This window comes from Aquarana catesbeiana, linkage group LG02 (assembly GCF_042186555.1).
Source record: "Aquarana catesbeiana isolate 2022-GZ linkage group LG02, ASM4218655v1, whole genome shotgun sequence".
Taxonomy (NCBI): Eukaryota; Metazoa; Chordata; class Amphibia; order Anura; family Ranidae; genus Aquarana; species Aquarana catesbeiana.
This window is the reverse complement of record NC_133325.1, coordinates 520,932,198-520,955,917: the sequence shown is the minus strand read 5'-3', so window position 1 is coordinate 520,955,917 and position 23,720 is coordinate 520,932,198. Positions and strand designations below refer to the sequence as shown.

Genomic DNA, 23,720 nt, shown 5'->3' with positions numbered 1-23,720 from the left:
CTTGTGGTCACATGGTGAAATTAAAGGCATAATAATAATAATCTCTAGACGCTAGTGTTTATGGGACAAAATGTATTTTAAATCTGAATACATTACAGCCCAGCACTTGACAGGCAGACAAGTTAATACACATACGTTTTGCCTTTTAAAAAGGATTTTTTTTTGTCCATCCAGTTCTGAGATTAAGTCCAGCCAGACAAAACCAGACAAGTGACCCAACTTTTCTCTGCTTCAGTAATGCAGACTGATGACTCACTCTTCTCCTGTAAGCAGTACTGAATTAACTCCTAGCACTGCCCTTCCTCTGACATGTTTTCTCATGACACCAAAATCAAATTCAGGAACCTTCATTTAAAAAAACACATGTAATTGATTACATAACTGCATTAGCCTTGTGTTTTTTTTAAGCTGCATTTCAACTTCAGGGGCTGGTTGTAATCTACTGGCTAAATTTGATATATCCTTTAAAACTGAAAAAAAAATTAAAATATGCAGATCTCTACAATAATACATAGACTTTCCAAAAATGTTTTTTTTTTTTTTTTTTTTTTTTAAATCAGAAAAAAAGTTTTATTGTACTCTAGATATAGAACAACGTACCAAGTAATGGTTTTACTCTTAAAAAAAAAAAAAAACAACACCACACTGCATTTCAGACTGTGTACATTACACCAGTTTATACATGCCACTAGTTCAAACGAGAACCTCATGTAGATGGGATTTTAAGGGCAACATTAACAAAGAAGAAAATTTAAAAAATGTAAATTTTATTTATACAAAAATTTAAAAGCAATTTTATGCAAATAACAGGTATATAAACAAAAAAAAGAAAAAAATTGTGATACAATACAGAAGTGGCAAAAAGCGATGAACCATAATGACATGAACCTATTCTTCACTATGTCTTATGATCATCATCAAATTAATTTTCTAGACATCACTATTTACAAAGACAAAAATGGCCAAGTTGCCAGCAGACTGTACAGGAAGGAAACTACCGGCAATACTCTTTTGCATGCCGATAGTTTCCATCCGGAATCCCTTAAAAAAATCTATACCTTTCAGCCAATTTCTACGCTTAAAACGTAACTGCACCACTATGGAAACTTTCCAGTGTGAGGCGGACAAACTGAGCAAAAGATTACTCAAAAGGGGGTATACAAAATCCTCCCTGAAAAAAGCTTTTAATCGAGTCAGAGACCAAGACAGACATGCTTTAATTTTTGGGACTAAAACTCACAAACAGGATGATACAACAAGGATTATTTTACGCTACTCCAATGAGCACAACAGCATAAGAAAAATTCTTACAAAACATTGGTCAATTTTGACCGATGATCCAATTTTGGGAAATTTGTTGACTCCAAAACCCCAGATTACCTTCAGAAAGGCAGGTTCCCTAGCTGACCTACTAACTCAAAGCGAATACAAGGGGAATCAAAGACGGGATCCCTGTAAAACATGGGGGACCTTTCCCTGTGGTACTTGCTCTTTCTGTAAAGTCATTGGTAAGAGAACTTCATTTCTACTACCCAACGGCGAATGCTTTCAACTAAAGCACTTCGCCAACTGTAAAACCCGGGGGGAGGGGGGGGGTAGTATACTTGGTACAATGCCAATGCGGGGCCTTTTATATTGGCAAAACCCGCCAAGAATTTGGACAACGTGTTAGCAAACACCTGCAGAGTATGCAGATTGGCAACCTGTATCTCCCCCTCGGTAGACATGTAGCCAGGGGACATGGATACAGGATGCCAACCGTGAATTTTACGGTGGTGGATCGTATCCATGTCCCCATTCGAGGGGGTGACTGGAACAAAACTCTTTTACAACGCGAAATGCTCTGGATAAGGCATTTAGATGCCACTACTCGACCAGGCCTGAATGAGGCAGAAAGTTTTAGACCTTTCCTTGATGGTTTTAGTTCTGGAAAGACAGATTAAATAAATCTCCCTTTTTTCTTTGTAATTTTTTCTCTGCAAAACTTCTCTCTCCCTCTCCCGTCTATTTCTCTCCTATTTTGTTTAACCAGTGGATGAACATTTGGAATGATAATATCTATTGGGGTATAATACATTTATATATGGTATTCATTTATTGCTTTTGTTTTTTGAAATATTTTGTGGGTAGGAAAATTTTTCTCTTGTCCACAATGTTTCACATGATGTTTTTTATTACATTTCTTGTGCCTGTTTCATGATATGACTGGTTCTCAGTTGATCCTCTAATTGCTCTCACTCTGGTCTGCGGCCATATCGTGCACCCGGCACAGGGGGGCCCTCCACTATTTAGTTTGGGGGCCCTTTTTCTCCATTGCCATTTGTGGTTTGGCTTATGGTAGACTTTACTTTGTCGGGGGTTGTTTGTTTCTCCTTAGGAGGGTTTATCCTGGTTTTGGATTTTCCCCTCTGTTGTCCCTGCTGGAATACTGGACATGGGTGGTCTCCTTTTCCCACCCACCCAGTTATATATATGGAGACTTATGCGATAATTTTAATTACCATTGTTTTTAGAGATCTGTGTTGTATCTCTATTCTAAATCCTGCTATAGTGTGGTGGGAATTGTCTTTGGATGTGTTCCGTGTCATGTGGGGATGGAGTGGAAGGCGTTTGCTCCTCCCCTGATCCGGCACATGACGTGACATTGCAGTGCTGTCAGCAATGGTTGTTTTCTGCGTGTCTTTCCGGCTATTGACGAAGAGGGGAGAGGCGGGGCGGGATGCCAGCCTGACTCCCCTTGCGTCCTGCCGTTCAGACACGCTGTCTGCATATGAGTAGAGCGGAGGAAATTACGTCACCGTTGTCATCTGAGGCGGCGTCATTTCCCGACGCTCGTTAAGCAACTATCAGCACGGACCTTAAAAGGAGAACGCCGGGAGCCCCTGAGCCGCCAGCGTTATCCCACGATCACTCTCTATAAGGACTAAACAGCAGTGTGTTACCATTGGGAACAATGGGTTATTGTACCTCCCGGACTGGTCTTGTGGATTCTGGGTGTCTTTTTACTCAGCTGTGGGAGATACACGTACTAAGACTGTGGTAAGCTCTAATCATGATTTTTCAATTTATATTTTGACTGATTGATGTACATTATTTTTTGCCTCTCTCCAGGCAACTTTCCCTATTTTTAGGCATTACCTGGGAGAATTTTTCCCTTCTCTGTTTTCTTTTGGGGTTTTCATTATTGGTCTCATTACTATCTTCATGTGATTGTCTCTGGCCATGAACACAGCCAATAGACATAGGCATTTTTTTTTTTTTTTTTTTTTTTTCCCTAACCATCGGAGACTGGGACCCCCTTCCGGGGGAAAAGTTTCCTTTTCTTTATTGCATTTTTTCAGCCTTTAGCATTCTCATGCAACTCTATCATTTTTTTTCATATTTATTTTTGACATTTTTTCCAATGTAGTTTTCATATCCTTTACAAGTTTATGTTCCTCTCCATTTTTTCATTAGCAATATTTTTCTATAATGTGGAATGTATAGACACAGCCCCATATTGGGATAATTAGAACTAGATGTCTTGATACAATTCTTTTTTATTTTATAAATAAATTAAAAAAAATTTTTCTTCTTTAGGATTGGGAATTCCCCTTTTCTATCTGTAGTTGTTCAAATCCCCTCCTTTTTTTCGGCTTTTGAAGGCACACAAACCCGCATAGTCGATGCAAGGTTGGTTGTTTTTTTTTTTTTTTTTTAATATACTTACCACAGACGATGTATCTCCTTCACAGATTCTACATCCCCGTCCCTTTAAGCGGTTCTCCGCTTGGTGTAATTTGGCGCCTCTCCTTGGATTTTAGTATCTGGGGGCTCTTTTGCACGATAAAAGACCTTTACAGATCAGGTGGAAGTCTTTGGATGATTCGCTGAGAATCCGCTATGTCTATTATGACTTTTTGTAAGTTTTTGTTCTTATACATTGTTTATTTTCATTTCTATACATATATGGTTTGAAGTTGTATACATATGCTTATATTACATTTGTGCCTTTCAGATAATGGCAAAAAAACTTATCCCTGAAGATTATAAAAGTTAATTATTTCGAAACGCGTTGGATTCAATAACTTTTTGCCACTTCTGTATTGTGTCACAATTTTTTTTTTTTTTTGTTTATATATCTGTTATTTGCATAAAATTGCTTTTAAATTTTTGTATAAATAAAATTTACATTTTTTTTTAATTTTCTTCTTTGTTAATGTTGCCCTTAAAATCCCATCTACATGAGGTTCTCGTTTGCACTTTTTAGGGATGATGGCAATTTCTCACACTAATCTTTGAGAGTCTACTTATTTTATACATGCCACTAGTTTTCCACAGTTCAAGTAGAAAAATCCAGATTAAAATCAAAAAACATAAGAAAAAACAAACCACCAACTTATTTGGTATGCACTATCCCCCAATCAGGTACAGTGCATCCAGAAAGTATTCACAGCGTTTTACTTTTTCAACATTTTGTTATGTTACAACCTTATTCCAAAATGGATTAAATGCATAATTTTTTTCAAAATTCTACAAACAATACCCCAGAATGACAACGTGAAAGAAGTTTGTTTTTTTTTTTTTTTTTTAATAAATCACCACATGAACATAAGTATTCACAGCCTTTGCTCAATATGTTGTGGTATGATGCTACAAGCTTTGCAGGACCTCTCAAGCTCCATCAGGTTGGATGGGTAGAGTTGACGCACAGCCATTTTCAGAACTCTCCAGAGATGTTCAATCAGGATCAAGTCTAGGCTCTGGCTTGGCCACTCAAGGACGTTCACAGAGTTGTCCCATAGCCACTCCTTTGTTATCTTGGCTTTGTGCTTAGAGTCGTTGTCCTGTTGGAAGATGAACCTTCGCCCCAGAGCGCTCTTTAGCAGGTTTTCATCAAAAAGGTCGCTGTACATTGCCGCATTTATCTTTTTTACCTTGATCTAGACTATTCTTCCAGTTCCTGTCGCCAAAAACATCCCCACAGGATGATGCTGCTACCACCATGCTTCACTGTAGGGATGGTATTGGCCAGGTGATGAGCGGTGCCTGGTATCCTCCAGGCATGACGCTTTCCATTCAGGCCAAAGAGTTCAATCTTTCTGTCATCTGACCAGAGAATTTTGTTTACCATGGTCAGAGTCCTTCAGGTGCCTTTTGGCAAGCTCCAGGTGGGCTGTCATGTGCCTTTTACTGAGGAGTGGCTTCCGTCTGGCCACTCTACCATACTGGCCTGATTGGTAGAGTGCTGCAGAGATGGTTATTCTTCTGGGTGGTTCTCCTCTCTCCACAGAAAAATGCTGGAGCTCTGTCAGAGTGACCATCTGGTTCTTGGTCACCTCCCTGACTAAGGTCCTTGGCCCCCGATCGCTCAGTTTGGCCGGACAGCCCGCTCTAGGAAGAGTTCTGGTGGTTCTAAACTTCTTCCATTTACAGAGTATGGAGGCCGCTGTGCTCATTCAATGCTGCAGACATTTTTCTGTACCCTTTCCTAAATCTGTGCCTTGTAACAATCCTGTCTCAGAGGCCTACAGACAATTCCTTTGACTTCATGGCTTGGTTTGTGCTCTGACATGCACTGTTAACTGTGGGACCTTATATAGACAGGTGTGTGCCTTTCTAAATCATGACCAATCAACTGAATTTACCACAGGTGAACTCCTGTGGGGATGCACCTGAGCTCAATGTCACGTGTCATGGCAAAGGCTGTGAATACTTATGTAGATGTGATTTTTTTTTGTTACTTATTTTTAATAAATTTGCAAAGGATTTCAAACTTCTTTCACGTTGTCAATATGGGGTATTGTTTATAGAATTGAGGGAAATAATGAAATTAATCAATTTTTGAATAAGGCTGTAACTAGGGTTGTCCAGATACTAGTATCGGTATCGAGCATGTACTTGCACAACTGCCCCGATGCTTGATCCGGTACTTACGGAGTCAGATTATCGGTGCGGTGGTGTGGGGAGTTACAAGCACCAATCCCCCTGTATAGGATTTCAATACAGCAGCTGACAGCCGCTTCTCCTCCTCCTCCTCTCTCTCGCTACTATGTTGAAATCTTTACAGGGGGATCGGTGCTTGTGTCTCTCCCCCCACAATCACCCCCGAGTGTCCCTGTATCCTTTTCCAGGCCCCCTCCGGCCCCCCCCCCCCCCCCGTGCTCCTCCGCCCCCTTTGTCCTGGATCTTTCAGGATGAAGAGTAGAGGAAGGAGCCGTAAATCTGTCATTTACTGGCTCCTTCCTTTTCCGAATGAACAGTCATTGATCAGTGACTCTGTCCATTCATAACCGAGCATCGTTTATGCTTCAGTTTATGAATGGAGAGGAGCATCTGTCTCCTCTCCATCTCCAGTGCAGCTGAGGCTACAGAGAAAGGACTGGGGAATCTGTGTTCTCAGTCCCTTTCCCTGTCTCACACAGGGGTCCGTTTAGACCTCCGATATCTCACCAAACCCCCCCCCCCCCACCCAACTGGGGCTGAAAGATTAAAAAATAAATAATTAAAAATGGTTCTTGTACTCTGTCTTAAAAAAGTGGTACCCGAACAACGCTAGCTGTAACATAACAAAATGTGGAAAAAGTGAAGTGCTGTGAATACTTTCCAGATGCACTGTATATCATACAGTGAAGACTCTTCACAATGTAGCAGCACATGCAAAAACACCACACATCAGGGAATGTATATATTTTGTAGTTGCATGTTTTCTTTGCCAATCTGACCAGATTCAGCAGGTTTTATTGTGCTGCTGTGTGATGACGTCTAGAGTGTGTAAATGACTCCATCTCTTCCCCCTTCTTATTATGTAAAGGATAAATAGCAAAGAAAACAATCCTGAGAGCAGGAATGCAGAAGTAATTTAGTTTCACAAAAGAGAAAACCTGACAATTACCACTATGTTAAGGAAGAAGTTTGTGAAACCAAACTAAACCATTCAGAGAGCAATTGTTCTCATATGTTACATAAGAGGTGTAATGGGCATGACAACAACCAGCACAAAACGGACTGTTATTTCAGGTGGGTATGATCCAGTGGAAATTCATCACATCAATCATAAGATTCAAAAAAAAAAAAAAAAAAAAAAAAAAAAGGCACACCATTATGTGAACTGGCCTAGTACAGAGTGCTACATCAAATGATTGATCATGCAGCAGCGACATAATCTCTCAAATCATGTTTCTGACGCTATCAAAAGTTAATGGCAGTCAATAGAAGGGTCTGTGTCACAGTCACTACAGAAGATTAAAACCCGAAAGTATTCACTTTTAACAATTTTGTGAGCAGACTACAAAAATCCAACAGCTTCTGTTCAACTTAGCTGATGATGGTCATAATTCAAAGCATAATAAAAAGGAATAAGTTTACTTTGAGCTTTCCCATTCTACTACATTACATAAGAGCCAAACTAATACGAGATCACTTTACTCAGACTAATGCTGGCCATACACTATACGAAAAATCGGCCGAACCCATTTTCGAAAAACAGACATTCGGCCATGAGCGCAAAAGATAGTGCCATCGTGTAATGACTGATAAATCGTGCAGTGGACATAAATGAATGCATTTTTTGTTTCTTTTTTTTTACATATACCTAGTGCAGACAGTTCGGACGGGAAACACATTAACCTTTCAATTTATCATTAGTTCGGTAGATTTCCAAACTTGTCCTTCATTTTTTCGGCTCAAAAACATCCCAACGATTATCGATTTTGTGCCCATTAACTGGCCGAAAAATGTACAAACTGTCTAAATGACCGAATTTTGGCTGATTTTTCGTATAGTGTATGGCCAGCATTAGTCGATTACATTTTGCAGTAAATATAATGAATAGTAACAATGGGTGAAGTCACTCCCCAGCCGTTGCCTTTTCTCTCCTGCATACAGCATCCACCACTGGAGATCAGGCCGGATGCAGAACAGGTAAGTATAGCGATTTCTTCTTTACAGGGTTAGATTAGTTTTAGAACATGGCTTCAAGTAGATTTAGCGTTAAGATATGAAGCCCTCAAAATTACCACTTGCCTGCTTGCATTTGGCCTGCTTGCATTTGGCGAGTGGAAATAAGCTGAGGATAAGTACGCCACATCGGAGGGAGGGGGTTTTCGCTGAACAGGAGCGGAATCTCCTAAGCCCCGGTTCACACAGGGGCGACTTGTCAGACGACTTAGCCGCCTGACAAGTCGCGTCCCATTCTGTACTACGGAACCATTCTAATAGGAGTGACGCAAGTTACTCAGACTTAGAAAAAGGTTCCTGTACTACTTTTGGGGCGGCTTGGTGGTCCTCCTTTTTTACAGAAAAAAGTATAAACAAAAATCAGAAGACCGAAAATCCTTTGCTACTTCGAGATACTGTAATAAAGTCCTCCTTACATCCAAATTGTGGAATTTGCTTTCTTTCTCCCCTGAAGGGTTTGAGCAAAAAGGTTGGTAGGATGATCTCCTGCGACCTGTTGTGGGCTGACGCCACCTTTGGCGAAAACCACGGAACGGTTTTGAGTATAGCCCTATCTGTGTAGATGGATAAAAAGGGCTTTTTAATCGATAGGGCATGCAGCTCACTAATTCTCCTTGCCAATGTTATTGCAACCAAAATTAAAGTCTTAAGAGTAAGATTCTGTAGTGAAATTGCTTGCAGTGGTTCAAAAGGTTCCTTTGTGAGGGCCTGAAGGACCACTGATAGATCCCAATTGGGAAACTGCTTAGCTGCAGCTGGTCTGGATCTAGTAAGCACCTTGAAAAATCTTGTAACCAAGGGCTCAGAAGAGATTGGTCTTTCTAGAAAGACTCCAAATGCGGCTACTTGCACTGCCTTTGTCTGCACCATTTTGAAGGAATTCTAAAATGGACACCAAATTCTCTACTGTTCTGTCGAATGACACCAGGAGTTGTAAACTTTCCAATATTTAGCATAGATTTTTCTGGTTACTGTTTTTCTACTGGAAAGTAAGGTAGATACCAAAGGTTGTGACAGACCTTTGTTTCTTAACTGCTCCTCAGATACCAGGCAGTAAGGCTTAGATTGGCCACTTCCGGATGATGTATCGGACCTTATAGGAGCAAGTCTTGCCAGAGAGGCAGCTGCCAAAATGGTTTGACTGCCATTTGCAGAACGGTGGTAAACCATGCCCTTTTTGGCCAAAATGGAGTAATTAGAATTACTGCCACCTTCTCCCTCTGCATTTTCCTCAATACTAACAGGATTAGTTGAAATGGTGGAAAGGCGTAACCCAGATGAAAGTTCCAAGGCTGTATTAATGCATCTATCCCCTGGGTCGTTTCTGTAAATGGAGAAGAGAACCGTGAGTTGCGTATTTTCTTCTGACGCAAACAGGTACATTTTTGGCTGGCCCCAGGCCCTAGTGATCATTGCAAAAACTTCCAGATTCAAGCTCCATTCTGCCTCTTGAATCAGTCTTCTGCTTAGAAAATCTGCCACTACATTTAGAGTTCCCTTGAGATGGACTGCTGATAAGGACAGCAATTGATTTTCCACCCATTCTAGAATCTTTAATGCCAGTAACTGAAGGGTTTTGCTTCTTGTGCCCCCCTGCTTGTTCAGGTAGGCTATGGTAGTGGCATTGTCTGAGAGAACCTGGACATGGAAACCTTGAAGGCTTGGAGAGAAGGCATCCAATGCTAAGGCGACTGCCCTTAGTTCCCTCCAATTTGAGGACCTTTTTGCCTCCGCCTGGGACCAAACTCCCTGTGCGAAGTTCTGGCCCAGGTGCACCCCCCATCCCCATACACTGGCATCAGTTGTTACCACTTTTTCTATTGGGAAAGACCATAGCAGGCCCTTTGACAGATTTGCCCGATTTCTCCACCGCCAAAGCGATCAATTGCCCTTGATGGGGCTTCTTATCTTTGCCTCCAGAGTTTCTATCCTGTGATCCCATGCTCTTAGGAGGAAACTCTGAAGAGATCTAAAATGTAACCTTGCCCATTGAATGGCTGGCATGGTTGAGGTTAGGGTTCTTAGGGCTGACATGACTCATCTGACTGATAATTCCTGATTTGTCTGTAGGGAGGCCACGACATTTTGGACTTTTACCTTTTTCTCTTCTGGGAAAAAAACTCTCTGCTCCACTGAGCTGATTTGATACCCCAGAAATTGTACTTCTTGGGCTGCATTGAATTTTGACTTCTGCACATTTACGATCCAACCCAAGGCTTCTAGATGACTGCGGGCTTTTCTGAGGTCCTCTAACAACTTCTCCTTGGAAGGGGCAAAGAAGTGCAGGTCGTCCAGGTAAGGAATTACAGCGATCCCTGCAGGCGAAGAGGGCTTCTGCCATCACCTTTGTAAATATTCACGGGGCAGAAGAAAGGCCTAAGGGGAGGGCCTTGAATTGTATGTGCAGAACCTCGTTCCCCATATTTATCGCCATCCTTAGGAATTTTTGAGACTGAGGGGCTATAGGGATATGCAGATAGGCATCTCTAAGGTCTATCGATGCCATAAAGCACTCCTTTGTCAATAGGTTTCTGACTGTAAAGATGGGGTCCATACAAACTCTTTGGTATAGGACCAATCTGTTCAGCGGTTTCAAGTTGAGGATTAACTGAAAACTTCCGGATGGCTTTTTTTTTTTTTATCAGGAATATATGGTAATAGAATCCCTGATAATACTCCTCTTGTGGAACCTGAGTCACAACCCCCTGATTTATCAGATCCTTTAACAGGTTCTTCATCGCCAAGGCCTTTGTTGCATCTCTTGGTAGATTTGTTATAAAGTACCTTTCTGGGGGGCGATCCGAAAATTCTATTCTGTGCCCTTGGGCCAGCATGCACAGAATGTACTGGTTTTCCGTTACGCTTTCCCAATAAGGGAGAAAACCCTGAATTCTTCCTCCCACCTGTAACCGGCTGTCATTGCGCCTTGCTGGTTGACGCAGGAGGAAGAAAAAGGACATTTTCTTTGCCTTTTCCCCTCCGCCCTGACCAATTTTTCTTTTTCTCTTGAGGCTTACTTTTGTTCCTGAGCCCTTTGAGGACAAAAAAAAAAAAAAAAAAAAAAAAAAAAAAAAAAAAAAAAAAAAAAAAAAAAAAAAACACGTTTGACTGGCTGTTTCTTCTTCTTGACAGGAAAAGATTTCTTTTTATCTGCAGTCCTGTCAAGAACTGAATCCAAATCGGGCCCGAACAATAAATCCCCTAGAAAAGGGACCCCGCATAATTTGTTTTTAGATGCTGCATCCCCTGGCCAGGTTTTTAGCCACAGAGCCCTTCTGACTGAATTAGTAAGGGCTGCAGCTTTTGCTGTCATTCTGGTAGATTAAGCTGATGCATCTGAGACATAGGCTACAGCTGCTGACCGTGTTGAAAAAGAATCAAGGATTTCTTACTTTGGAGAATCAGCTATATGAGCCTTAAGCTGATTCACCCAATACTCCATATTCCTGGAGATGCAAGTAGTTGCCATTGCTGGCTTGAGGTTGCCCATGATGGATTGCCAAGCCCTCGTCAGTTGTTGATCCATCTTTTTATCCATGGGGTCTTTTAAAATCCCCATGTCCTCAAATGCTAGATCAGTTGATCTTAACACTTGAGAAAAGGCTGCATCGAGTTTTGGAACCTTATTCCAGAGAGCCGCTGGGTCTTCATCAAAAGGGAACCTTCTCTTATGAGCCCTGGAGAAGAAAGGTTTTCTTTCAGGATCAGTCCATTCTTTCTTGATTGTCTCAGAAATTACTGCGTGGACTGGAAGGGTAGGCGTTTTGGGCTCACTGAGTCCTGCATACACCCTGTCATGTAAATACAATTTTTTACGCTCTTCCTCTAGGCCCAAATTAGCATAGATTGCCCTTAAGAGGCCGTCTACTTGGTCCAAAGACAACTTGTATTTAGAGGGCATATTCTCCAGCTCGTCCTCATCTGATTCTTCTTTAGACTGTGGGGGGGAAGCTCTTCCTGGTTTAGAGGACCCACTTCTGTCTCCACTGCCGGGACTAACAGTGAGCCTCGAGAGGATTGTGAGGTAGTAGGCCGACTTAAGGATGGATTTGTAAGTGAGGATCTAATGGACTGAATGGTAACATCCAGTTCCTTTTTAACAGATGCAATCAGAACGATGGAAGCGGAAGAAGCTTCTTCCTTCACCAGAGTCAATGCATGCTTGACAAAGTCTTTTTCCAGCCTTCAGGCAGGGATGGACTGGCCATCGGGACTACCGGGAGATTCCCGGTGGGCCGATGGCTCAGTGTGGGCCAGTTTCACTTTCAGCCGCATCTGCGGTGCGCGGCGATCTACCTGTCAACCGCCAACAGCTGGCGCCTGACGGGTAGATCGAGATTAGCCAGCATGCAGAGTAGCGCAGGGAGCTTCTGTAGTAGTAAGTTCTCTTTCTCGTGTCATCACGCTGTTACCCGGCGGCCCCTCCTCTCTTCTCATCTATACTAATTGGCTTGTAAGATCATCTGGTATAGACAAGAAGAGAGGAGGGTCCGCCGGGGAACAGCGTGATGACATGAGAGAGAGAGAGAACTTACTACTACAGAAGCTCCCTGCGCTACTCTGCATGCTGGCTAGTAAGATCCCATAATGTGCCACATAATGTGTCCTCATAATGTGCCACATAATGTGTCCTCATAACGTGCCACATAACGTGCCACATAACGTGCCACATAACGTGCCACATAACGTGCCACATAACGTGCCACATAACGTGCCACATAACGTGCCACATAACGTGCCACATAACGTGCCACATAACGTGCCACATAACGTGCCACATAACGTGCCACATAACGTGCCACATAACGTGCCACATAACGTGCCACATAACGTGCCACATAACGTGCCACATAACGTGCCACATAACGTGCCACATAACGTGCCACATAACGTGCCACATAACGTGCCACATAACGTGCCACATAACGTGCCACATAACGTGCCCTGATGTGCTATGTGCCATAATGTGCCCCATCATGTGCCCCGTAGCCTGATGTGCTGAGTGGAGATGGGAGGAACCAGCTCTCTGAGGCAAGTAAATAAACAGTGGAGTAGGGAGCCTGGCCTCTCAGGACAGTACCTTGAGAGCTCCTAACTCCCCCATGTGTTCCTTCTGGAGGTTACACAAAACTTGTTAAGTGGGAAGGCGCCTCCTTTTAAAGATTGGTGGATTTGTGTTTCCTGACAAGTGGGTGGAGCCACACTCTGAGGGTGCTGTCCTGAAAGACGTTAAGGGAAAATGGCCCATTAAGAGCTAAGGGCGGAAGTGACGTTTTGACGTTGCTTCCGCCCTGCAATGATATGGACACGGGTGGGGGGCCATCTTCCCCTCATTCATCTCCATGTCAGGCCACAAGAAGGACCCGATCACCTCCGCCGCTGCCGACGGCACCGGTAAACAGCAGAGGGCACCAGAGCTTGGCCCTCTCCCGCCGCGGATAAAAGTGATCTCACAGCGAATCCGCTGCAGAGACCACTTTTATCGTAAACTGGACCGTTCACTGAAGAAGAGGATACCGGGGAAATGGCGGCTAGCTGCTGCCATAACAATGATAGTCCTCTTCAGTCAGCTGACATATAACGACAATGGGCGGTCCGGAAGCGGTTAAATGTTTTTTATGCAGAATTAAGGAACATAATTAAGTGTCATTTTATGAGATAATTTACAAGAGCGTGTTTAGGAATGGGGCAACTGGTGGCGAGTAACTCCTAAGGCCCCTGCTAGTAGCTCAGGACTAGAAATTTTAAACACTGAGATAGAAGTTCAGCCAAAACCTACTTTGAAGCTTCATGTACACTGGCAGCTTCTAAACTTGAGTTCAGGAGCTTTTGGTGTCTTTTGACAAACGCAAATCAATAACAGCCAAAACATAAGCTTTTAGCAGAGTTAAGGATCTGGCGCATTTAGGTGAGCTTCAGCCTCCCTCTCCTGAACGTGAATCTTCTTTAGGAACATTCTGACCAACAGCCGTGGGAAAACGCAAAAAGTGGTACTATTTTGCTGCGTTTTCCCGCGTCCTCTGTAAATGTAGGCCAGTGTACATGAGGCCTATGGCACCAAGCATTTTTGTTCCAATATCTGTTAAATTAACTATGGTTTTAAACCAGGAGACTAGAATAGAAAGTCTCCTCACGCACACAAACTCATACAACTTATAACTCATCTTTAGTAAGTGTGGTTTTACCCCTGTTTCCCTGGGAATGTACTATTTTGTTGACAGACAACTGTACAGGGGAATTTCAAATGAATGACTATGACACATAAGGGACATGTGACAAAAGAGTTTCTGTAAACAAAGGATTTCCCTATAAAGTCTCCACTTATCCTCATGCACAGTTGCACACATAATTTAAGTCACTGCCAAATTCTCAACAGGAACGTTCAACCCAGTTTATAAAAAAACAGTTATCACTAAACAATCCAAGCCTTCAATTTGGAGCAACACTAGCCATAGCATGTTGTTACTTCAGAAGTGATGCCTTCTGGAATGGTTGGGTATGGGTTAAAAGCAGACAGCATGTGACTGTAGGCCAGGATACAGCCTGGAATTTGCTTTATAAAAGGAAGCAGAGCCTTTATTCAGAGATTACTGGCTACTGCAAATGTTTGCAAGCCAATTGTGGGTAACCGTGCAACAGAAGAGAAAATGCTAAAAGGAATCCCATTCTTGTCATCAGACACTAGGAGAAAATGGAGAAAGTAGAGTTACCATCCCTTTACAGTGCGAGGTCAATATTCAGGCTCCATATACAACAGAATGTTAACAAGTATTTTATAATATTTTTATAACAATAAAACACAGTTAAAGGAGGAGATTTAAAAAAAGGTAACCTCAATTGGTTTTGTACATATTTAAATATGGCAAAAAAGTCTTTTTTGAATCCTCTCCATAATAAAATGTAGATTACAGCATATATTTTTTGTTGTTGTTTAATTATCATGCTCCCCCTTTCTCCTGTATTAAGAAAAAAAAAATAATTGCCCTGGTATGCATCACCAAGCAACCCTCATGGTACTCCAGGACTGAGCAGAGCTCACACATCACTGAGCGAAAAAAGGAGGTATCTGTGACATAAGACTGACTGGAATACTACAGGGGACACACACACACACGGGTGAGGTTAAAGAGGAAGTAAACCCTGATGTGTTTTACTTTCTTCCCCCCCCCGCATAATAAAAGCATAATAGGCTAGTATGCATACTAGCCCATTATGTTACACTTATCTGCAAACGAAGCCTGCAATGTCCCCGCTGGTGGCCGCATCCATTTTTCACCCCCTTCCTTCTGGGGGCCAGAGTCGCAGGAGCAGCCAGTCACAGGACAATTGTGCTCTTTCTTCAGTGCGCATGCGCCAATGACAGGTTTAGGAGATATTTCCAATACCTACAGGCAAGCCTCATTATAGGCTTACCTGTAGGTGAAAATGGTGTAACTAGGTTTACAACCACTTTAATGGAAAGGAAAGTAGGCAGCAAACGTGCAGGGTTTTCCCTTGTCTAGAATCCCACTTTGGTATTTTGAAATTTTAAGCTAGTGGGTAAAGCTTTTAAGTCATAGCTATACGTCAGCTTGCCTTTTGACCACTAGGGGGCGCTGATGCGCGTGCGCGACCGCCGGGCACCCGCGATCACTCCACACAGAGACAGAACAGACAGATCTCCTTGCTGTCAGGGGTGAGGAGAGGGATCTGTTCATACTAAGTATGAACAATCGGTCTCCTCACCCAGGCAGTCCCATCCCCCCCAATTAGAATAATGCCCTGAAGTCAATTTTGTTTGGGTACAACATCGCACGACCCACGCAATTGTCAGTTAAAGCGTCTAAATGGCCTGTTTATTGAGCAGCCAAATCTTCCGGGGCTAAAGTGGTTAAAAAAATAAACAAACTTTTCCTGTCTCTATCCCACCCCCCTACACAAATATCCTTTTACTCACTTTTTTACATTAAATAGGTTTCAGCGTGTCCAAATCCTCTCTGATCATCTAGGCGAATTAGGTCAGTGCCCTTTGGTGCACCCTGGGATGTGACGTGCATATACCTTAGGGACCAGGATAACTAAAGTAATTCCATTCACCAAAAGGAGGAGGGGGCAGGCCTAGCTGTGCATCATCGAGAGGCTTCGCCTGAACCCAGAAGAGCTAGCAGCCTACTGTAGATGTCACGGGGGAACAGTGGCACAGACAAGAGCAGTGGTTGCAGAGAAGAGGATCTCAGCAGCATAATGCTTGAGTCTTGGCCATTGGAGGACAAGCAGGCTGCTTTCCCAGCACAGCCAGAAAACTGACCATGCTGGGTTGGATGTGCTCTCATGCCTAGCGTGGTCATTTTAAAATAGGAAAGCAAGAGGACCAGCAGGAACGCCAGGTATTTCACACAAAGGATGCAATACAAAGAATAGAATAAGTTTTAACACAAGCACATGGTACAACAGGACATTATCAGGATTATGAAATGATGGGGTAACATTCTTTAAAGTAGAACTAAACACAATTTTGTTCCCCCCAGTTTGGATGGAAGGGTTCAGAGGGCTGTAACCTGTCATTTTATATTTTTTTGCTATCTGTGTCCCCTTTGGGAGACCTCCTTTCACTTCCTGTCCCATAGCCAAAATAGGAAGTGAGAGGAAATCCCTGTAAAAAATTAGTGGTTGTCTCCAAAAACTAGTTTCCCCATGAAAGATTTTTCCCTCTTACCGTTCGGGTAACAACCAAATATTTGGGATTTTCTTACTTTCTCTTTTAGTGATAATGGTAAACGTGACAAAAAGAGAGGGTGCGAGGAATATAATATTTGTACTTTTTACCCCACAGAAACAAACCTTAATCCATGTGATGGGGGTAACGCTGCTAAATGAACAAAGCAAGGGGGTTGTGGGACATTAAATGAGGTGCATGATAACATGCACCTCCATCCCTAAATCAGAAGAAAATGGTAATGCTGCATGAACAACCATGCATATGTCTGCACAATTACTTCTTTGAATGGTACAATCATAGCATGCTAAAGAATGCATATCTACCATTTGTTTTATCCACATCTATGTGCATCAAGGGCCTTACAAAAAAAACAAAAACACCAAACACAAACCAATTTAATCCATACAAAGATGTTTTTATCATATTATAGCTAGAACATGGAAACTAACAAAAGATCAGATGTGAATAAATCGTACAGCCAATAACACATTAAACTTTGTTGCCTACTCATGGGTTATGGGCAATTCAAAATTGAACAAAGAGGGAGTTAAAATGACAAACTATATGGAACTAAATTCAAGACCACAACATAAAAAATAAAAAAAATCCTACAAGCTAATAAAATATACTAAACAGATGCCCAAGCCTTTTGTTATTCCATTCTGAATAGAATACGGAGGAGTTAAAAACCCCCTGACAGTTTGTTTTTTCTCTGTCTCCCATTGGAAACATTTTACTTTACTTGCCCTGGACATACAATCTCTCCAAGGCAAGCAGAATTTTTCTCTCAGCCAACGATCATTGAAACAGGGGGTCCCAACTGGATAACTTCCCTTCACCTCTTGTTCTGGGGAAGAACGACTTCACTGTACCGCTAATTGAGAGTGTAATCCTCCTAACAGGACACAGACAGCAATTAAAAACTGACACTGTACATATATACATTGTATGCTGCCTTAGAGCAATACTACTGAAAATAATTAGTCCAGTTCATATTTGGTCAAGTAGGCCTTCACTATATGTAGTTGCTAGCTAAAGCTGACCATACATGTTTGGCCTCCTTCCCATGGGACGATTACAGCAACAAGAAATCAGCAGATTTTTGCACCTGGGATCATAAACGTATGAGAATAGTTGCAGCAATGAGATGTTGCCCTTTGCATGCATCTTCACACCTAGCAGTTACCTGGAGGAAAGATGAGCAACCCTGGATGCCAACAGATGCTCAGATATCCATCCCTAAACAGCGAGCAGCGATGGCTCCTCGTAGGGCCAGTTCACACTGCTGCGATGAGGGAACCTTGCGACAGTTCACACTGTGCTATGCGAACTGCTGGGAGTGTCAGGTAAAAGTTAATGACATCCCCAAATCATTTTCGTGTGAACACCCATGTGATCCGATTCTGCTGCGGACAAAAAAAGGGCCCTGTGCGAGTTTGATGCAAATTCAGCCATGCGATCTTTATGGCTGAAATCGAATCGCACAGAGATTGCATGCGATTTTCACTGCAGTGCAGCGCGAATCACATCTGATCTCTGATATCGCACCAGTGTGAACTGCCCCTAAAATAGGAAGTAAACTGCTAGAAAAAAAAAAATAAAAATTCCCCTCCTTCCCTGCAAAGTAAAAGGCATAAATGCGCTAGTTTGCATTGCATATTAGCACGTATGGAAACCCTATTTTCCATCTGTCAGGCGGATCAGATGAAAAACGGACAGGCGGTCCGTTTTCATCGGATCCCCCCATAGAGGAGAGCAGAGATCTGACAGGTCCATTTCTGTGCAGTGACGGAATTTTCATCCACCGGCTCAGTGGGGATCAACAGAGCGATCCCTGCTGAGCAAGCGGATGTCTGAATACAGATCTGCACATGTGAAAGAGGCCTTATAGCGTATTTTATTATAGAAGAGACCTTGCACATCTCTTCTGCAATAAAAATAAAAACTGCCTGTTTGCAGTTTTTTCAGCCTCTAGTGCCACTTTAAAGGGGTTGTAAAGGTAAAAATTTTTTCACCTTAATGCATTCTATGCATTAAGGTGAAAAAACTTCTGACAATACCGTCGCCCCCTGCCCCCCCGTTTTACTTACCTGACGCCTCGAAAGTCAGCTTCGCGTTCCCGACAGCTATTCCTCCGCTCACCCTGGCTGCTGATTGGCTACAGTGGATGGATTGGAAGCAGCGCAGCCATTGGCTCGCGCTGCTGTCAATCACATCCAATGACGCGGCGCGCTGGGGGGCGGGGCCGAGTGATAAAGTGAGCGGCTATAGCCGCCGGCTGTATCACGGGAGCGCGCCCGCAAGCACTAACCACCATGCGAGGGAGCTCGCATTAAGGTGGTTAATGCTTGCAGGGAGGAGCTGAAACAGCCGCCGAGGGACCCCAGAAGACCAGGTTCGGGGCCACTCTGTGCAGAACGAGCTGCACAGTGAAGGTAAGTATAACATGTTTGTTATTTTTAAAAAAAAAAAAAATTTACCTTTACAACCCCTTTAAATTGGTCTAAAGGCTTAGTGTTTTTTACCCTAATGCATTCCCTGCTTATACTATTTTCCTCCCTGCCCCTAAACACTTACCTGAGCCCATCAGGGATCCAGCACTGTGTCCGGCTGCAGTTTTCTCTACGCGCACTTCCTCTTCTGACAGGGACTGGCCATTAGCTCCTGCTGCTGTCAACCAAATGCTGTGAGAAGGGGCAAGGCAAAGCCATTGCTGTGTGTATTCTATGGAACGTGGCTCCATAGACACACACAGCACAGGAGCGAGCACACGTGTGCGCCCCCATAGCAGTCGGCTTACTATGGGGGCACACAGAGAAGAGGAGGAGCCCAGGGGACCCCAAAAGTGGAGGTTTAGGGCTGCTCTGTGCAAGGCCATTGCACAGAGCAGGCAAGTATGACACGTTGGTTGTTTGAATAAAAGAAAAAAAAAAAAAATCTAGACTTTACAATCACTTGCCAACCATAGTAAATACAAGTCATTACTTTGACATTAAATACTGGAGTCACATAACCCCAGTATAATTTTTTTTTACTATGGGCGATTTGGCATCTGATAAAGTGGTCCCGCGGGCGGATTTGCCGCGGGATCACTTTTAGAGGTAAAAACCCCAGATCTCTCAATAAAGAGGATATGTCATGCTTATTTCTATTATAAGGGATGTTTACATTGCTTGTAATAGAAATAAAAGTGATCAAAAAATAAACAAAACAATAATGGGACAGTGTAAAAATAAAATTAAGAATTTTTTTTTTTTTAGCATCCTATCCTTTCGTGGTCACCCGCAGATGCAAACGCATCGTTAGAAATTGTTAGAAAGAGCAATAATTCTAGTGCAAGACCTCCTCTAACGCTAAACAGGTAACCCGTAAAACATTTTTAAAGCGTCACCTATGGGGATTTTTAAGTACTAAACTTTGGAGCCATTCCACAAGTGTGCACAGTTTTAAAGCATGACATGTTGGGTATCCATTTGCTCGGCATATCATCTTTCACATTATACAAAAAAAAAAAATTGGGCTAACTTTACTGATTAGTTTTTTTTTTTTTTTTATTAAATTTATTTTTTCCACAAAAAAAAAAAATTGCGTTTGAAAGACTGCTGCGCAAATACAGTGACATAAAATATTGCAATCACCACCATTTTATTCTCTATTATATTTGGGGGTTCCAAATAATTTTCTAGCAAACACACTGATTTTAACTTGTAGGCAACACGTGTCAAAAAAGGTTTAGTCTAAGTGCCAGTTCACACAGGAGCGACCTGTCAGGCGACTTAGCTACCTGACAAGTGGGGTTCCATGCATTGCAATGGAACAGTTCTAATAGGAGCGGCTCGAGTTGCTCCGACTGAGAAAAAAGGTTCCTGTACTGCTTTGGGGGCGACTTCGGAGCGGCTTGCATTGACTTCTATACAGAAGTAGTTTTGCAAGCCGTGCTGAAGTCGCTCTGTACAGGGCGGCTCCAGAGTTGGACGACTTTGAAGCCACCCCTGTGTGAACCGGCACTCAGTGGTTAAACTGACCTCATTTACAGACGAAAGTCCATCCCTTTGATGTAAAAAACTATGTGTTACAATGTTTCTCTTTAGCAATATTGTGAGAAACTTGGCAGGCTGCCTGTTTTTTTTTTTTTTATTTTTTTTTTTTTGTTTGACAGCTGTCGGCTTGAGCAGAGAACTCTGAACTGTATCAAGGAAATGCTTTTTTAAGATCGGGAGGAGTGGGTAGAATCGCAATCTCGATTCTTTAACGATTAATCATGCAGCTCTAGCCGAGCGGGACGTGGTCAACACTTGTAAACAAAAAGTTCCAGAAAAGGCCTGGTCAGCAAGTGGTTAAGGGGTCATGCACACTACCTATTAGGCTGAATTGAAACATATGCAGAGTCCAGTGCAGTTTCTCTTCAGTGGTCCAGGTGCAACTGAGGAGCGAATTTGACACTGAAATCGCACCTAAACCGTAATGAAAAACACACAAAAGACCCTTTATGAATTCACACAGCAACCGGCTTGCATTTATGTGAACCGCCTCCATGGAAAGCCGGTCTAGTTTCCAACTTCACGTTATGCAATTTGGATGCCGTTCAAAACGCATCTGATTCCCTTATATGTGAACCGAGCATTAGGGCCATACAGCGCCCAGATCAGTGTATTTCTACAATGGGTATGGCCAGCTTCAGCCAAGAAGCCTGTACAAACCAATGACAGGCTGAGGCTGTCCATACCCATTTGCATGTAATGGAACATGGAGAGAATACCTACATTTAGAGATGGAGGTGTGCCCTGCTTGCATCCAGGAGTGCACATCACATCCCAAGGTAACTGCTCCATGTGCAATTACATGTGAACTACTACAAGTCGTGTCAGCCTGTCCTTCTGTACAAGCTTCCTATCTACAGCTCACCATACCCACCGCAGAAATACAGCGATCCAGTAAGCCATGCACATGAGCCAAAAAACATTATTATACTTTACCACGCTGCTGATCTTCGTGCTCTTCCAGAGCTTACCTTTCATCCACTCCTGAGCGCTTTGTGGCTCGAAGCTTAAGAGCCCTTTCACACTGAGAAGGTTTTCAGGCGTTTTAGCGCTAGAAATAGCCTAAATAATGCCTGAAAACCACCTCCCATTCATTTCAGTGCGTCTTTTCACACTGAGGTGGCGCTCTTGCAGGACATTAGGAAAAGTCCTGCAAGCAGCATCTATGCGGAGGTTTGGAAGCGCTGCATGCAGCGTTCCCAAAAACGCCCTGCCCATTGAAATAAATGGGTAAGGCTTCCAAAAGCACCTGAAAAAAGCTTTGGAAGCCCTGCAACACGGGTGCTTTTAACCCCTTCTTTGGGGTTAAAAGCACTGCTTAAACAGCGCTAAGGCGCCGCTAAAATGAGCAGTGCTTTAGCGCTGACGCAGCCACGCGGCTCAGTGTAAAAGGGGTCTGAAGCTCCAAAAAATGCTCAACAACCAAAATCCCACCCTAATAAATTATGCCCAGTCTCAAAGCCTGAACCTTGGTGTGGGGGTACACAAGTCACTTTGGATACCGACTGGGATGAATTCGGCACCTGAAGATGCAACAGAGCATTTTTCGAGCCTGAAAAACAATCTCACTTCCCCGTAACTAGCTTTCCAGTTGCTAAAATGCCCAAGCTGGAATATACCTGAAAAACAAAACCTAAAAAAAAAAAAAATTCCAATAAACCTGGAATTTTGTAGGATGGAGAAGATTCTCCGAGCACCATGGCTCTTGTAGAGATCACAGATCAGAACGTGCAGCAGGTCAGGTAAGCGTATATTTACTAAGACGGAAGCAGCTGGGCAACCAATCAGCCTCTAGCTTTTGTTTTGAAAGCTTGACTGAACAAGCTGCAGCTAGAAGCCGATTGGTTACACAGCAGCTCCAGACTTACTAATTTCCTAAACTATATATCTCTCAATCCCTCCAAGAGAACAAGGCCGCCCACAATAAACAAGCGCAGGTTGCCACTAAACACAGCCCAGAGGCTATTCATTACAGCAGGTTTGTCGCTTTCACCTCTTTCCCTTGCTTGTCCCGAGCTCTCTTCACAGTGCCGTACGTTCCCTTCCCCAACGTCTCCAGGAACTCATAGCGGTGTTTTAAATTATGTTTATGTAGATGTCTCTTCACCGCCTGCCGCCGAAGCCCGGCTTCCCTCAGCTCCATGTGTCCACAGTCCTCCGCCGTCCGCTACGTCCCTGAGAAATACTGCAAGGTAACAAACACAGCGCTACCGCTGTTCACCTCCGCCCCGCCCATGTGGCAGCGATTGGTTCTTTCCGTCACCTATGTCCAGAGCTCCTCCTCCAGTCATAGCTTACTGGTTTTCAGGCTCCGTTTACGGGAAAGCGCCAGGTGAGGGGAAGAGGGCGGGGCTTTGTTCAGTGCACATTTCCTGCTTAGTGGAGTGAGTGAGGGAGGGAGTGGGATGGTGGAGATGTCACACCTCTGAGAGGAGGACAGGTGTGTTGGCAGAGAGGGGGGAATTGTGGTCAGGAAGAACGGCGATAATAGCTTGTATCTCGCTTTCCATCACCGCTGCTTAAAGCACAGACATTCGGTTTCAGTAGATAACAATAGCTTGAGGGAGCTTAAAGGAAATATCTGGGAGAGGTAGTGACCTTCTCCTGTATTTACATACTGGCCAGTCAGGCCCCATTCACACCTGAGTGGTTTTAAAAAGTTGTATAGGGCGCACAGGACTAACGTAGTCCAAGTAATGTCTCTTATAAAGGGTCGGCAGTCCAAAATGAACAGAAAAATGTTGATAAGGATGAAAGGATGGTGATCTTCAGCAAAAAGGGCTGCAGCTTTAAAAGACTGAAGCAGGGTCTAAAATGACATAAAAAACAAACAAAGGCGCCTCTAAGTGCAGAAGATAAACAATTTTAATACCCCAACTGGGTTAAAAACACTTACAAAATAGGAGTGGTAAATAGGCACATCGTTGGTAAGGCTGCATTGGAAGGGGTCACGATCAGAAGCATTCAGGAGGATGGGTGTAGTCGCTTGTCAGCAGCGGTGTAGAACACAGGGAGCCGCTGTGAAGCCGGCGTCGTCAGCGTGT

At 43.2% G+C, this 23,720-nt stretch overlaps 1 protein-coding gene across 1 annotated transcript in view; it reads right to left on the bottom strand.

Annotated features, from left to right (window-relative positions):
- Window positions 1-23,015, bottom strand: part of NUAK2 (NUAK family kinase 2) — a 59,115-nt gene extending 36,100 nt beyond the window's left edge. The window contains exon 1 of the mRNA XM_073615814.1: window positions 22,670-23,015. Coding sequence (XP_073471915.1) covers window positions 22,670-22,819 — 150 coding nt within the window. The 5' untranslated portion in view covers window positions 22,820-23,015. The remainder of the gene's footprint in view (window positions 1-22,669) is intronic.
- Window positions 23,016-23,720: the final 705 nt, after the last annotated feature.